We start from the raw sequence: 18,047 nt of genomic DNA, 5'->3' as shown, positions 1-18,047 counted from the left end.
CTCAGCCAAAAGTGAAAACACGTCATGTCACACATCCCTGTGTGCTATACACTGCATGTGATATTTGTAAGTCACTCCCTACAGCAAGCCTGACAGCCTAAAGACATGGTGCTGAATATTACGTGAGGACATAGCTGCATGAGCTGTTCAGCCCTATTACTAACCGTACAAGTGACCAGGGATGCTATTTTAAAACATGTGATGGACACTAGTAAAACGAGTTCCTCAGCTACATTATGGCTTGACTGAAAATAGGGTTGTTTGGTATCCAACATATTGTATTGGTAAACCCACACTGATTCCAGTGATAGATTTACAAAGACATGCACCCAGAGGGCACCTTAGAGGTGCCCCCTGAAAACCTACCAGCCCCTGGTGTGCTCCCTGACTGGTTTCTGCCAACCTGCCACCGAGACATGGTTCTGATCTCCTAAGATGAGAGCCTTTTGCTCACAGGAGACCCAGAACAAAAGCTTCACCTCCCCCCACTCACCCACTTCAAAGAGCTGCTGCCATTGAAATGCGAATCCAGAGCCCCTTTGGCATCCCAAAAGGTGGCGAAATTAGTCGGGCGTGCTGCTCCCCAGGCTAGTACCACCCCTAAGGTGGGCTAAACTGAGGTGGAAACGAGTTTTCAGAAGTAGCCATCTTTGTGATGGCATACTTAGGGATTCTGGGATCGGATTATGCCTAATTCCAACATGAAGTGGTCCTAAAGGGAGCCTAGTGACCCCAAGAGTTAGTAGCCCATTGGCTACTACCCTACGCCACCCCCCTAAATTCAGTATTTAGTGGAGCCCCTGGCACCAGAAGAGCAGATCCTGGTGACCTGAAGAAAGAAGATTGACGAAAAGAGTCGCACAGTGTAGGAGAGTAGGGTCTGCAATCCTATGATCACCCAGATTTTTGCTTTTTGCTGCACTGGTTTACGACTTTCCCTGGCTGTGGGCCTGCTAATCAGACCCACAGCCTAGCTGTTCTCTCTATCCAAATTGTACTTAGGTACTGAATTGGCACTGGGCCCTCTCCAAGTCCCTGTACCCAGGGCTGAGGTGCACCCAGAAGTCTCCCAGGGGCTGAAGCATGTATTGTGCCACCCCTGGATTGACTAACTAAAACTGACACAACTGGCTGCACGACAGCTGGGGCAAGGTGGTGTACTCACCCTTTGCTTTAGATATAGTATACCTATATCTAACCCTAAAATGGACACACAGATCTCCTATCAGTCACTCCTATAGCAGGCCTTAACAATCCTGAAGGCAGAGTGCTTGGAATCGTGTGAGACGGTGCTCTAGCATGAGCTGAGCCTGTCTGCGGCTTTCGGGATCCATCCCTTAGCCGTTTCCAGGATATCGCATACCATATACTCTTAAGTGCATTATAATCCTCGCGGTTATGTGCCAACTCTGGTATCGCTTTATCAAAACATGTCGAGTAAGGTGTCATACGAATTGGAATACTAACCCCTCGCCAATTCTGGCGACGGGGTTAGCATTCCACCCTTCTAGAGGGACACGACATGCCTGTAACCTATAACCCGGTTAAAAGTCAGACAGAGCCTTAGCATCCACAAAATGGATGCTGCCACCGAGACACAAGTCTGCCCTCCTGCTGCTGGGAGTCCTCCCAGAGCAGGAGATAAGGACAAAGGGTTTCCTGCCAGGGGCGGTGCCAGCACCGTCCCAGACAGGGTTTTGTGTATTGTAGGTAGGCAGGGCTTTAGAGGAAGGTGACTGCACGTGGCACCCCGGTGCTCACTGTGCATAGGCTGGCTGGAACCAGTTCCAGGGTCACTCCAGACCCTGTGCTGGGGAAAAGCCCGCCAAGGAAGTGGGTGTAACCACCCCCCTCCTAGTCCCACCCATAGGGCAGGACTTAGTCGCGTGCCAGCCCCCTTTTCCCAGATAAAGGTAGGGACTGGCCCCCTTCCAAATCAGATCATCTTTGAATCCTGAAACTACTTTCCACGAAAGGAACTCAAGACTTCTTCCTAAGATTTCTCCCTTGTGACTAAGGAGTAGTCACCCTGCATCCGCAGGCACCATCTAAAGAACACTGCGGTCTGCTGTAAGTCCTTCCTCCGGAATCCGACTGCCCAGCTCGACGAGAACCGGCTTCCCTGGCACCTCTGACCTCTACCCACCTCTACAGCCCAGCTGAGAACCGTGGGTGCGACGAGACCTCAAGGGATCGGCCATCTGCAAGACTGCACGACTTCTTTCCAGCAAGCCCGCCGAGTGAATTCCTGGTGAGTGCTTTGGGGTCCGAGAAGCCCCCACCCTGAGCAGCTCCAGCACCGAAGAGCAGCCCCCCAGCATCTCCACGATCTGCGTGGGGCCCTTCTGCTTTCCGCTGCTCACCGCGTTGTTTGGCTACTAGCCCGTTGGCTTGTGGCCTTCCTGACGACGCCCGACGACATTTCTGCTGCTGGTCTGGTTGCTCCAGACTGGCCCTTGCTCCCTTCCAGAAGAGGAGCACCCCGGACCCTCCTGGTCCACTCAAGACGCCATTTTGAGTCCACCGCGTGGGCTTGAATTAGCCAAGGCTTGTTGCCCAATCCTGGGTAACTTCGACGCCAACGACTTCATCCATCGTGGGACAGCTCGCACCTCCATCCTGGTCGCCGACAACGCCTCCTGGTCCGAGAGACTGCAGAGCCCAGCAGCGCCCACCCACCTGACTGCGGTGACTTCGCCCGGTGCCATCCTGGTGCCCACTTAATCACTGGCTAGTGATTCAAGAACTTGGTCCCCTCTGCTTTCAGGTTTCCTTCTTCCTTGATCCAGGCTTGGATCCATCGAACTTTTCTTCACTGGTCGCCTGCCAGCAACTTCTTCCTTCCAGGCTCCTGGTCCGGCAACGAGATCCCCGACGTCTTTTCAGACCTATGCAGCTGCAGCCCCTGGGCTAGGTAACTTCGGCACTCCGGTGTCCCAGCATAGCCTCACTATCCAAGGGTCAGGATCCACTGTCGTTTTCTCCCTACCAGGTCGGGTTCGCCCGTGAACACTAACTTTGTGAATTCTAGCTTCCATAGACTTTGTCCCGCATCCCGCGTGAGAGTGCACACTCTGCACCCGAGTCCCCTGGGCCTCCTAGTAGTAATCTAACGATTCCCTAGTCCAGTCCTAGCGATTCCAAAGCCTATTAGAACTGTTACTTACCTGCTAGTAATTCGCATTCCACTTTTAGCGTATATGGTTTTTCGTGCCCCTCGGGCATTTGTGTAACGTGCTAACTTAAAAGTATTTTCGTAAGAGTTTTGTTGTGTGCTTAGCACCCTGTCCTCATAAAGAGTACAGGGTTGTTGTGATTCTAATAAATACATTGTTTATTTTCATAACACTTGTGTGGTGTCCTTTCACTGGGTGTTCAAGGGGTAATGTGATGGTAAAACAGCTGGCTTAACACGCCCTCTAGAGTCTTAGCCTTAGACTGCTCGTATCCATGCTACTAGGATAGCTGGTCTATAAGGTTGACTTACAACCAATCATCAATAAGGGTTGTTTGGACTGATATATAGTGATCACTAGAATAGTGAGCACTGCACATCAGGCCAACTTCTCACACACAGCAAGAACAGAAGTCTAAGCAACTGAGTTGACACCAACCCTGCCGGCCTGCCTGCTGACTTTGCCCAGTGCACCAAAAGTCGACTTCCCCTGCAGCTCCTGAGTCCCCAAAGCCCCGGATACCTGCTAGACTTCATCCAGGAACAAAAAGCTCTCAAGGGACAGGTGAACTGTCCCTTGTATCCTATAGACAGTCATAGAAAGACCAAGAGGCCTCCGGGCCCCTCCAAAATCCACCGGTACCGAGCCCCACTACACTCGAGCCTCCCAGCCTGTGCCAAAGTGGGCCAATGGTGTCAGCATGATCCTCAAACCCTGACGGTATTCAGTCCACTGTGGAGGGGGTCTGACATTGCCTGCAGCATCTGTTGAAAGGCACCCTCAACCACCAGTGTTGCCAGACGGAGAGACAAGCCAACGCTTGCAGCTGTGTACCCTGTCCCAATGAGAAGAGGACCAAAGGTGTCCCCAGCATTGCAAGAACTGAAGCCACCCTGTTTCACCGGATTGTTCCCTAAGTCTTATCCTGCAGTCTCTTTCTATCACAACCGTTCTCCATTCTAAGTCTAAACTCGACTGACCCACAAACTTCCCAGTTTTCAGTAAAGCCAATGAAGATGCTGTGGAGTTCATAATGACAAACTCCCAGCACCATATACTCTTAATTGAAATACTGCACTTACAATGTCTAAGAATTGATCTAGACACTGTAGGGGTACAGGGATCATGCACCTGTACTCTCACTACTGGTATAGTGCACCCAAATCGAGGGGTTGCTGACTTATGCCAGGGCAGTGGGTTGTAGGCATGGCACACAGGGATGTATGCCATGTCGACGCTTCACTTTGTTCTGCTCCAAAACACCCAGCTTGCATTTGGGGGAGGGGGGGCACAATAAGTGCTGCAGCCCTTAGAAGCCTTCCCTGGAGAGATTGACAAAGGCTTCTACAAAGCCGAAACGCGCCTCTCTGATCTCGGGGTCGTGGGAGACACATATATATGGTACAGGGCCTCTAAGGGTGGCACAATAAGTGCTGCAGCCCTCTGAGAGAGTCAACTGCGTAAAGGGAGCATCTCGCAACGGAGATGTGGGATTGATACCATTTCCCCTGGGATCACAGCTTATCGTACCTTGGATACGGCTTTTACTCGTCTACCGGTTTGTGCACCCTCCCCTTCCTCTTTCATGCTTTCTCTCATCCTTCCCTACCTCTTTCCCTCTTTGTCCACTTCCCCTGCTCTTAGCCCCTCTCCCCTTGCCTGCTTCATAACATGCATCTACGGCGCCTAGCCCCCTGTCCCTTGTGCCCTTTGTCTAAGCACTCCTTCTCCCCTTGTTGGGGAAAGATCCAATAATCATACTCTGGAGTCTGTTACCCCTCTGAGAGAGTCCACAGCGTCAAGGGAGCCACTCAGAGTTGAGGTTATGGTATGACTAACCTTGCCAAAGCACTCCCTCTCCCCTTGTTGAGGAAGGATCCAGTAGTTAGGCCTTGGAGTCTCAGAGACCCTTCTGAGAGAGTCCACTGCGTCAAGGGAGCCTCATGCAACGGAGATGTGAGAATGATTCCACTTCCCCAGGGATCACAGCTTACCGGACTTAGGATGCAGCTTTTACTCGTCCTCCGGGTTGTGCCCCATCGCCCTCTTCCTGCTCTTTCAAACTCTCTCTCTCCCTCCCCCACCTCTTTCCCTCCTACATTCTGTCTACCTCCCCTGCTCCTACCCCTTCTCCCCTGAATCTCCCCCATGCCTTCTCTTTACCTTACGTATATGTCCTTATTGTTTTTCTCTACCTACTATGTAACTATGCTCTGAAACTGTGTAATCTTGTAATGATGTCACCTTCAACTATGGTTTGATACTCCGGTAAAGTGCTCTGATACCTTCGGGTCTAGCCAGCGCTATATAAAACCTTTCAAATAATAAAAATAAAATACCCATGGAACCTTTTACAAGGGACTGACATGTGGCCGGAGAAATGCCAATTGGGGGTACAAGGCACAGTTTTGGGAAAGAACACAGGCCCTGGAAACCTGATTGGCAGGGGCCCAGGGCACATCAAGTCTGACAAAACGTCTGGGGATTACTGCAACAGAAACCCAGCTTCCTACAGTTTTTATATTGATCGTCTTCCGATCGAGGGGTCTGGTCGGCGTCCGTCTGCATGGGGCCAATGGCATGGCTCCCTGATGAAGGCCTCCAGCCGAAACGCGCGTAGATGATGATATACCTAGCCATGTTTTAATGTATAATGTGTTTAATTTGTAAAAAAGCCTTCGCACAGATCTCAATTTAAACTTTTTCTGACCATGAAATATGTATAGGATCCGATCATAATTGTCCATACATGCAGATAAAAAGTCAAATGTATAATGAAGGCATGTACACAAAAACCATGTATATCTAAATAATAATGTGTTTTTTACCATAATGAATATTTAATAAAATAATTTTGTACCATGTATTCTGTTCAATCATAGTTTATGCTGTCACTAGTCCACCTTTGTCCTTTGTTTAAACATTAGTTCCTAATTATTTTTCTCAACCATTATATCTATCCCGTATTAGGAACTCTAGTCGGGGATACCCCTTCTTCCTTACATACACCGAAGTAAGTGTTATCATGCACTGCATTTACTATGATGCATTGGGGCAAACTCAGTGCTGGGATGTGAGGCAGTGTGCGCCCACCCTCCTCCATTATGGTGACCGTGTCCCAACTGACTGGCTGAGTGGCTCAGTGATGAGCAGCTGTCAAAGAACAGGGCGTACTACTAGTTTTTTGTTGGATTTGGTCTCCGTTTTGCTGTATGTTGCAGAGAATAGTTACAATAAATACTTGAGAATATTGACAGAACTCTCCTCCTTTTGATGACAGTTGCTACCCCACATGGCATATTCAAGCCAAGTTCAAATGTGTAATCTGTGTTCCTGCTGGTTTGTAGTTACTTCTAATGACTCTGGACCTTGAAGCACTTCCAATCCTGTCCGCAGAGGCACTCGTCCGTGCTGGCCTCTCTCCCCTTCTAGTCTTCCTGGCCGTGGAACTGCTAGCGTATAAACGAAAGGAGCAGAGATGGGACTGGGAAATCAGCTAGGGTACGCATGGATGCTGTCTCGCTGTATACCGACGACAGGCTTCTTTACATGAGGGACATTGCTGCGCCTATGCCTGCGGTTTAGCGTCTGTCCACCCCCTTTGCAAATGTATCAAGTCTGCAAATCAACTGGGGCAAGTCCTGCCTCTTCCTGCTAGCCACTGCAGTGGCTGAGCCTGGCCTCTGGCTTGGCGCTGAGTTAGTGCAATATCAGCCTAACATGATCCACTACCTGGGCATCTGGATCTACCACGATGTGGGGGGCTGGAAGACGGCATCATACGCCGGGTGCTCTCCTCCCTCCGTGGGCAAGTAACATTCTGGAAGACCCTGCCACTGTCTGTCGCAAGATGCATTGCGCTGTCCCAAATGGTGGTACTCCCACGGTTACTATATTACTTGGTCAGCATTCCAATATACCTTCAGAAATCCCTTTTTTGTGGCACTCAAGCACATGCTTGGGGACTTTGTCTGGCTTAACAATTGCCACCGGGTGGTGCTGGCAAAGCCGTACCTGCCCACTGACAGGGGCTGGATGGGAGCTCCTAACTTTGAGCACTACTATCTAGCAGCCCAGCTATAGTGGGAGGCGTGGTGGTATGCTGAACACAACCTCAATGATACAGCGACCGTGACATTCCCTCCGCAGAAAATGGAGCGTCTGCTGCGCCTCTATCACCTGCTCACCCCTCCTTTCCTGTTGCCTATGGTACTGCGGTACTACTGCAGTTGTACACCTCATCAACATATTCATGCTGTATGCCCCATCGCTGTCGCTACTCGACCTGCCAATGGGATGCACACATGTCAAGATGGTGGCCTTAGCCCCATTGAACGAAGCGGGCCTTAATATCCTAGGCAGCCCCAAGTCTGAAACTGCACACGTTCCATTTACCAACCCACTGGATCAAATTGGGCTCCCCCTGGATATTCCTCACATAAGTCGATTGTCTATACATTGTGAACACACTGGGGGACACTGCAGCCTGAGTCAAACACCCATCAGGTGCTCCAGCATCTCCATTTGTTGGGCCCAGGCCACCACAATATCACATGGCTCACTAAAGCGCTGCGCCGAAACACCGGTTTGTCTCTCCCAACACTTTGTGACCAGTGGAATGAAGCTTTCGGCAGTGTGTGTAGCAATGAAGCGTGTCCTATCACGCCGCTGTCTCGTGAAATGTGCGGTTCAAGCCAATTCAGTTATATGTCCTGCATAGAGCGTACCTCGCTTCCCCAAAGATAAATCAATTTTTTCATACTACAGATGTTTCCTGTCCCCATTGCATGGACGTGGACTTCAGACACATGTTTTGGTCGTGTACTTAACTGTCCGACTACTGGGCATTTATTACTGCTCTCCTCTCTCTCTCTCTCTCAGTACCCTCAATGTGTAACCTGGGACATCTGCACCCATAGCCTGTTTAAACGCGAAAAGTGCAATGACTCATTGAAATACTGTTCCTTTTGGCTATGAGGGAGATCAACTTTATTGGAAATTGATCCCCCCGCACTACTTGCATGAGCCCTGTCAGTGGAAGCCTGGGCAACCGCTGGTCTCTGGAAATATTCTCCTACACAACAAAGGGACACTCTGCTTGAAGCCTTTAAATCTAGGGTTCATGACACTGACTCCCTCCCAATAGACCTACCAGGTGTTTTTGCCATCACTGTGCCCTCTTCATACGCCAACACCCTTGGTCAGTTGCACGAAAAAAAATAGTTTTTGCTACAGCCCTACCAGACTGATTTTTAAAAAAATGTTTTTTTATTTCAAACAAATTGCACCCGCCGCCCTTTTCTTCCCCCTGGTCTTTGACATTTCCTCTGATAGGCCCTTTCTTTGTGGATTTGACTCTCCTGTATTGCTCTGGCCAGTGAGGTGATCTTGACATCCCAAAAGTGGACCTCTCCCTTGTTTCGTAAGGCACATTGTCCCCTACTTCATCACTTTTTATTTATGAAGAAATGCATGACCTAAAGCAGTGGATAAAAAAAGGACAAAGGCAAGAAGTAATTAGATTTTTTTTTTACAACTTAGTGAGTAGTGAATGTCCTACTATATTGAATTTTAGGTTACTGAAACTACGTGCATTGGGCTTCCTACGCTTCTCGCCTCTACTAATTTTCTTTCCACAAAAGTCACAGGATGTGAAAGACTTGGTCCTTGTAGTTTATGTTCCCATGGACCACAGGAGCCCCCAACCATGCAGTTTCATTGGCCAGCGTTGTCTATTAACCAGGTTCACGCTGATTGATTGTGAACATGACTGTGAGCAAACTACCTATTCCAACTTGTCTAAATCTGTGCCTTCAGGTGAAAGAACTGCTGATCCAGTGTCTATACAAACAATTGACAGTCTGCTGGAGTACAATGTTAAAAATTGGAATGTAAATGGCAATGATGACGGCAAGCCTCAATTTTGGTGAGTAAGTCAGAATTGCTAAAGGGGAGTTTGAGAAATGTTATTTAGCTTTGCAACAAGGTTCTGTGTTATTGCTTGTTCGAATTTGGCTTACTGTTTTTGTGTTTCAGTAGCATTTTATTGCTCTTATCTCCTTCTCTCGTACCCTGGAAACGAAGGATCACACTCATTTTCTTTTTAACAATATCTTTCCCGCCCTTCTCCATAACAATAATTTTCTTTCATGGTAAGAAAGTTGGCACAATTTGTCTAATTTGATCCACAAGGTGTGATCAGCCCAAACATATTTGGATGTTGATTGCCGTTTTGAACCACCCAAGCTTGTCTACACTTCTGTCTCAAGAATTGGTAGGGAGTTCAAGCAAATCGCCTACGTTTATGCTCTCTTTGGATTTCGAGACAGTTGGGAATGTGACCGTTAACTTCGGAGCATTTATCTTCAAAGGCGTTGAGAACTTCTCTGGCTTTGGCTGTGTCTTCACTGTCAAGGTCTTTGTCAAAGTCAAGGCAATCTGAGTCTTAGAGATGTCCTACTGGTAGTTCTATGACAGCGAGTGGCCACGCGGGGGCCTCTTGTGAGAAGGCCAGAACTTGGAGATGTATTCTCCATGTATTTCTTTCTCTGGAGCTGCCGCTCCGAAAACTGTAGATTTTACTCTGGTGATTATTACCAGCAGAAATTGCTTAGCACCAAAAAAACGGAATACATCAATTCATGTATTCAAAAGAGGTTGAATTCCAGTTAAGGGTCTAATTGGGAAGAAGAAACTAAGTTATGAAGTGTGATTCAGTAACGCCAAGATGCTCGTGTGTATGTGCACTCTCTGAATAAACATAACATAACAAATACATTTGTGGAACTTTGAGAGACTAAGTGAATAGGCGCTTAAGGTGTGTGACAAGTATCAGGTGTTGAGGTAGCATTCGTTCTGATTGGTTTGAAACCTTAGGTGGAGGAGTGTCTTACCTGTCTGCACCCAAGGTTTATGGGAGGTAAGGAGAGAGCACCTACTAAAGAAAAATAAAGATGGAAAAGCCTAAGACTAACACGTGTGAGAGTGGTGAATAGCTCAATTAATCTCTTCTAACAAGCTTTGTCCCTTTAATGATGCCATTAAAGGGCCAGTTTAGCGCAGGTATTTTTGCACTGTCTGTGTTATTATTATAACAAGGCTACCCCTGGAGACAGGTTCTCTCTGCAGTTTAGAACGCATTGGGTTTAGCTGGTGTGTGTTCTAAGTTCTAGCCTCAGTGCCGGGCACAGGGCTTTATGAGGTCATTAATAACTACTTTAAACTTTTAAAACCTTAACATTGAGCCCCACTAAAAGAAGCTTCTCTTTTAGGAAGTTTTGCTTCTGCCATAATTTATTTTGAAAATTCAAGGTGAATAATTAGTGCTTTGAGTCATTTCTTTATCAACAAAACCTTTGCAAGAGAACGAATGAATGGTTCTCCTCTGTACAGTAGTTTCTTTTTATTATTTCAGTAATTTTCTTTACGTTTTACAGTGTTTAGCTCTGTTTCACATCCGTTTCCCTGTGTTTTATTGCAGGTTTTTGTTTGATGAAACAAGTGCAGAATATAAATATTACAGGTACAAGATGTTGGAATTGCAAAAATTGAAACGAGCCACAATGGACGCCAAGGTCCAGGCTGATGCATACTGTAGGTCGTCCCAAGATTTGGCGGATGAGTCTGTGAGAGCTATGATACTGGCAAGGAAAACGGCTGCAGTGAAGAAAAAACTGTTTCGAGACTTAGCCATTTCAAAGAAGAGAAGAATTCAGAAGTCTACAGAGGGTACACAGACAGACATCAACATGTCTCAGGTGCAAGAGTTGCTCTCCCGCGTTGAACATTCCACACCTAAACAGTGCCTTGACTCGGATGCAGAGAAGGCTAAAGCATTGACCCCTGACACATCGGACACCTGTCTGCAGTTCCCCGAAGGTATGTCATTTTATTTTTGTTTCATCTTAATTAAAGGTGAATTCTGGCTAATGAGTGTGAGTAAGTTTAGATCCTTGTTTGTAAAATGAATAGTGTTTGTGTTTTTCGAAAGAACCAGTATGAAAGCTCTAATGGGAATTAGCTTTGTAAGTTATTGTTGGAGTGCCATCAGTTCACCTGAATGACTTGGTAGTGATGGCCTTCAATGGGCAGATGAGCAACCATATACCTTACTAAAGCAAAAAACAGGAATGAGTATTAAGAGGGATGTATGACGTTACAACGCATGCTTTTACCACGCATGCTGTTACAACGCGGTTTTTACATCGCATACCATTACAACGCATAGTGCTTCTGGGTGCTGGATAGTGAATAGTTTAATTTACTATTCCAACTCCAGTCCCCGTGGACACTAGGGAAGGTTATTGGATAGTAAATTAACCTATTCCCTATCCTATAGCGCCCCCCAGAGCAATGCGTTGTAATAGTTTGCGTTGTAATGGTTGCGTTGTAACGGTTGCGTTGTAACGGTAGTGCGTTGTAAAAGTTTTGTTGTAAGTGATGTTTCCCATTAAGAGTGTATAAGGCCCACTAGCAACTTATGAACACAGAATAGAGTAATGAAAATTATGACTGCTATAGGACCACTAGCACTTTACTAACAAAGAATAAAGGAATGAGTATAACAAATGTGTAAGTTCCATGAGCGCCTTCCTGACACAGAATAAGGGAATGAGATTTACGAATATGTAAGGCCCACTAGTCATGCCCTAACTCCTCTAAAATATCTTTTATTAGAAATGCAGATGTTAATCTGTTGTTGCGGGACCACAACAGGGTTTATTTTGGAGTTTGAACCTGTTGCAGAGTCATATGCTGCTGCCACTTAAAACTTCCCCATAAAATCTTGAGTCAGATTTGGGGGGTAAATATGAAGCAACCTGTTCCAGCAAACTTTCACACAGTTAGTAATTCCTGATGACTCTTCTGCAGTGGCTGTCTTCTGATTTCTGTAATGCCAGTAGGTTCATTTAGCTATGCAACTGTCTAATATTTCCAACAGTAAAGTTTTCTTTTATCTTAGTCTTTTTTGTTTGTTGGGCTAAGCAGCTCAATGCTTCGTGCAGCTCTGAAGCAGTAAACAAAATGAGGGTTGAGCCGACAACACATCCATGGCCATCCTCTTCATTGTACTAAAAACAGATCACACCATGCTCTAAAGAAAGAACTTTGCTAGTGAAAAAGACTGTACCGAAGGATCCTTTTTTTTACATTGGGAAATACATTGTGTGGCCTAAAGAAGCCCTGCTGTGTGACCAGCAGAAATAGATCAACCTTGTCAATCATGCTTTTTTTAATGTTAGACTCTAGAATGATTTCAGCATATAGTAGAGATGTCATAATTTCTTTCCTCCTGCACAATCCTCATTCTGTTTAGTAAGCCCGGGCAGATTTTTTAATTTCGCTCACGGATTTGGAGGAATTTGGCAACTCTGCTGTGCTTCTTTAACATGGAGTTCCTGCAAATTAGACCAGGTGGAATTTTGTTCCTGTTTGAACCACACAATGACAACTGGAACAAACCAAGTCTCTAGCTGGTGAGCAAGATTTGGCGTCCACCAGCGTGATTTTCAGTCGCTAGGAAGCATTCTGACATCTAGGCATATCACACTGAGTAGGAAAAGTAACTTAAAAAGTAATCAGATAAGTAATTTCGATATTTTAACTTGCCTGTATTTGTCAATTGCATGTGAACCTGCATTGACTTGTAAAAACAGTGCATAAGATTTTGCAAAGCATTTATTTCACTTACATAATATAACGTGTATTTGTAAAGCGCACGTTCACCCGGAGGCATCTTGCCGCTGAATAACAGATGCTTATTATTACTCAACAGTACTCATTTTATCGACTTCTGATGGATAAACAGCTGAGTGGACCCGCTGGGATTTGAACCTGTGACCATGAGGTCGAACACATGCCCCTGCAGTGGATGCATTAGTCCACTGAGCCACCAGACCCAAGTTACCTGTGCCAGGCTTGGCTTGGTTCTAGAGATAAAATAACTTAATATTTTTATAAAAAATAAATTGGTCTAAGTTCAGTCTTTGAGCCTGTGGCATCATTTGCTGACTGAGTATGTACAATAAATGCTTAACACTACCCTCTGATAAAGCCTTACTGCTCGCCCACACTACCACAAATAGAGAGTAAGGTGTTATCCACTTTTACCCCTGCCTACCTTTGGGGTTCCACTGGACTCTGTGCACACTATACCTCATTTTGGTATAGTATATACAGAACCAGCTTCCTACACCAGGCATAAAGTGAGTGAGTTTGGGGTGGGGGGCCCTGCAACAAGAGCCCAGCTCTCTACATTGGGCAACAGCAAATTCAAACTATTCAAAAGATCTATGTGCACCATTTCCTTTTCTGGCAGTTGGGACAATTTTATTAATGTAACATCTGAGGGATCAGATAAGGGCACCAGAATTCTCGACAAGCCTATTTATCTTTGATGACTTAAAAGGAGAACAAGGCTGTTTAAATGTTGTAGTGCTGGCACTCCCCAAATATTTTTGATCTGTCATGAAAAGCATTCTTCTTGTATTGCCAATTATTGGTGCCCATTGTGGGTGTATAAACAACCAAAGATCCATCCTTCCTGTTCTAAATCCTCCCTGCCAAACATTGGACGAGAACCTTTTTGCTCTACGTTGCTTTTTTTGCCCCATAAAATGTCATTGGAGCTCTCTTTTTCACTTCCCTGACCACAGAGTGGGAGGGTCATTCCTGAGTTTTTCCTGTTGAGTTGGGAACTTATTGTGCTCACTCTGAAATACATCCATTAATCCAGAGAAAGCAACCTCTTGTAAGCTCACCTACCACTTTATGACAATTTTATTAATGTAACATCTGAGGGATCAGATAAGGGCACCAGAATTCTCGACAAGCCTATTTATCTTTGATGACTTAAAAGGAGAACAAGGCTGTTTAAATGTTGTAGTGCTGGCACTCCCCAAATATTTTTGATCTGTCATGAAAAGCATTCTTCTTGTATTGCCAATTATTGGTGCCCATTGTGGGTGTATAAACAACCAAAGATCCATCCTTCCTGTTCTAAATCCTCCCTGCCAAACATTGGACGAGAACCTTTTTGCTCTACGTTGCTTTTTTTGCCCCATAAAATGTCATTGGAGCTCTCTTTTTCACTTCCCTGACCACAGAGTGGGAGGGTCATTCCTGAGTTTTTCCTGTTGAGTTGGGAACTTATTGTGCTCACTCTGAAATACATCCATTAATCCAGAGAAAGCAACCTCTTGTAAGCTCACCTACCACTTTATTTCCCTGCATACCTTAATGCAGAGAGAAGCCTCATACAAGCTTACCTCCTACTTTATCCCCCTGCATTCCTTAAAGCAGAGAGAGCAACTTCTTACAAGCTCACTTTCCACTATATCCCCTGCATCCCTTAACACAGAGAGAGCAACCTCTTACAAGCTCACTTTCCACTATATCCCCTGCATCCCTTAACACAGAGAGAGCAACCTCTTACAAGCTCACCTTCCACTTTATCCACCGGCATCCCTTAACGCAGAGAGCAACCTCTTACAAGCTCACCTCTCACTTTATCCCCCTACCTGCTGTCTGTATTTACTAAAGATGCATCCTCCCAAGACATTTAACTTGCAGTTGGGCTGGGTATCCCTGTCTCCTGTGAAAGAGTATGCACCCTTTTCATGCCCCTCACACATATGACAGCTTTAAGTTGATCTCAACGAGACAAGCACATTGCCCAGTAGCCTTATATTTAACTGCCTCTTTGCTTACTCTTCTTGTCATATTCATAAGTGATCATGCACTTCATTCATTTTTCAAATGGAATTGCTGATTTGGCTACATTGTATCTGGTTGAGAGGATCCCTACTCTTTTATGTGTTTTCCAACATTTATTGTATTTTTTTTTAATGCAAAAAGACAGAGTATACTCTCTCTCTTCCCCTAGTCCCCCGCCCCCCCCCCCCTGTTTGTGTGCTGGATCATAAGCTGGAGTAAAGGTTCACACAGATAAAATAGTAGTTAGTTCTACGTGTAGTTCCTTGAAGTCCCTCAGGACCTTCATGTTTTGGATGACCTAAACTGAGGGCCTGGTGTCCCATCCGCTTCCGGACACCCCACAGGATAAGTCGGGCGTTAGACCAGCTAGCTCTACAGTTCCACTACCCACCCCCCCCCCCTGTATTCTACAGTGGTGTAGGTTGTTTGTGGCAGCCACTAAACATGACAATCCTTATTCCGCTGAGATCGTAGAAAACAGTACAGTACGTTTCGCTCAGACACTCGTGCTTGCATATTCTCGGAAAATACACAGAATGGCGATTTAGGTCGTTTCAGTTACTATTTATTGGTCCGGGGACAGCCTCGTGTAAAATATATGTGCTGCGACATTCAGGAGACAGAAGCATAAGAAAGAGAATGCTAGTACGAATACAGAAAACAGTAGATACATTTCTACCATAGTGCTAATAGAATGAACATAAGTAGTTCAGGTAAAACAGTAGCACTTGCATATTCCTAATATTCGTGCCCTAAGTAACTTTCCTAAACGTATCTAGCTTAGAGCTGTATGTGCATCATGTAAATGCGTGTAGCTATGTGTATCTGTAACCAAGAAACACCTAGGGATGAACCAGACCCCTCAACTGGTGGTTTAGAACGAAGGACCCCCCCCTCTCTGCGTCAAGTATGGCAGCCCGCAAGGGAAGTTAGACCGCCGTGTGTCGAGGATTCAGCATGCAGGACCACATGTCAGTTTGTAAGGAGTTCTCCTCTAATTGTTAGGGGGGAGTGGGGGTCTTTTATACTAAAGTGGTCACTTTAGATTTTTTTTCTAGAATCGATATGTTTTGAAAACAGTCATGGATGTCTTGAAAATCATAAATGTTTTGAAAACAATCACCAATGCTTTTCTAAACAAGTGCGATCATGCACAGCATTTGCTGTTGGCCAAGGATGAAAAAAGTGATGACCCTTATACAGAATAAGTTTGCCGTGCCTGGGGACATGTTTATGTACGTCAGGTACAGGGATTATGAAAGAATACTAAGAGCCTGGTGTTTAAGAGACAGGAGCAAGCTACTAGGTAAAAGGTCCACTGTTTCGAATAGTTATTGTCGTGTTGATGACACAAATGTATGTAATAGGGGTATACGTGACAGGACTAGCCTAAAGGACATGACGGTGCAAGACAGCAGATGGTTTTGCAAACAGTACTTTGGTGGGTCACATAGTGATGAGCTTCTGGACAAAGTGTTCCACCCTATTGTGTATGTGGTCAATGGTTCAATCCAGGGACCTTGGCAGGCCTACAATCGGCGGTAGGGTTCTGGAAATCACTACGCCTAGCCCCCATAGGTCGAGTGGCGCTGGCCAAGATGATCATGGTCCCATGCATGTTATATCACTTTGCCACTTTGCTAACCTCCCAGTTATACCACCGCGACCATTCTTCAAGGAGTTGACTCCCTACTTGCAGAGCTGATCAGGGGGGGGGTCGTCACAGGGTGGCCCTGTCTACACTTCCCCACGACGGAAGGGGGGCTAGGAGTGCCTTCCTTTGAGGCATACTTCCTCGCAGCTCAGCTACAATGGCTGTCATATTGGACCGCGGAGCGACACATGGGGGAGACCGTCACCACGGAAGGTCACACGCCACTGCCAGTAATTCGCGGGTGCAACTTCTGGGCACAAAACCTATGCGTACACGGCCCCTACAGCTGTCCATAGCCAACACTTGTATGCTGCGTATCCACCGCATGTCCGGGGAATGGCCCCCATACTCACCCCTGCTCCCACTAGTGGGCTTCCCATGGGAAGATGCGTACTACCCCCCAGCACTCTTCAAATCTGGACTGACCTGGCTGTCATGAAGGTAGAATCCCTATTCTGAGCCCCACCCTGTTCAATTTATATGTCTCCCCAGTGGCCTCTATAGTGGAGGGTCATGGCCTGCACCTAGTATCCTACGCCGACGATACGCAGCTGGCTATCTCCCTATCGCGCGCACCCGGTCTTGCGGTGGACCAATTCAGAACCTGTATGCAGGAGTTGGCAACCTGGATGTCCACCAATTGCCTCAAATTGAATGGCAATAAGACCGAGGTGCTCGTGGTAGGGGGGAGTCCATCTGTGTGGTCGTCGGCGTGGTGGCCCTCTTGCCTGGGCGAGGCTCCAACACCCTGTTGGGAAGCTAAGAATCTTGGAGTTTGGCTTGATGCTGATTTGTCCTTTGGACCTCAGATAGGCCGTGTGGTGGGTACCTGTTTCAGCGTCCTAAAAAGTTTGCGGAAGGTCTCATCTACTTCCCATGTCTGCCCGCAGGACGCTGGTGCATGCCCTCGTCACATCGCGCCTGGATTACGGCAACCTACTGTACTTGGGAGCTACCAGTAAGGTATTAAGTCGTCTCCAGGTGCTGCAGAACGCGGCAGCCCACCTCATTCTGAAGCTTCCTAAAAGATCGGCCTCCAAAGTAGCCCTTCAGACTCTTCACTGGCTCCCAGTGAAGAGCAGGGTCGAGTTTAAGGCCCTCTGTACCTGCCACCGTATCCTTAATGGGAAGTCACCAGCACCACTCCAGAGTCTGGTCTCCAGATATGAACCTACGCGTGCGCTGCGTTCCTCCCATGGTGGCCTGTTAAAGGTCCCGAGGACAAGAAAGGCTCGCATGGGAGGCAGATCATTTCGCTACTTGGTGGTGAAGGGCTGGAACACTTTACCCCTGGATCTTCGCCTAGAACTGTCCGAAGCCAACTTCAGGAAGAAGCTAAAACACATCTCTACACACGATAACTCTGCTTACTCTGCGGACTGTCTGCATGAGTTCTTTCTGTCTTAGCGCAGGGACACGCTAGTTTAGCGTAACCGCTCGCTTTATAAAACTCCCTTATTATTATTATTATTCAAGAATGGCCAACTTAAAATGTATGCCCA

At 46.6% G+C, this 18,047-nt stretch overlaps 1 protein-coding gene across 2 annotated transcripts in view; it reads left to right on the top strand.

The window, feature by feature from the left end:
• LOC144797830 (uncharacterized) overlaps positions 1–18,047 on the top strand; it is a 127,302-nt gene that overhangs the window by 30,983 nt on the left and 78,272 nt on the right. For both annotated transcript variants that reach the window (XM_078668638.1, XM_078668637.1), the window contains exons 4-5: positions 8,994–9,102; positions 10,657–11,054. In XM_078668638.1, the coding sequence (XP_078524764.1) occupies positions 8,994–9,102; positions 10,657–11,054 (507 nt within the window). The remainder of the gene's footprint in view (positions 1–8,993; positions 9,103–10,656; positions 11,055–18,047) is intronic.

This window comes from Lissotriton helveticus, chromosome 12, assembly GCF_964261635.1.
Source record: "Lissotriton helveticus chromosome 12, aLisHel1.1, whole genome shotgun sequence".
NCBI lineage: Eukaryota > Metazoa > Chordata > Amphibia > Caudata > Salamandridae > Lissotriton > Lissotriton helveticus.
The sequence above is the reverse complement of the archived record's forward strand: the minus strand, read 5'-3'. Positions and strand labels throughout refer to the sequence as shown.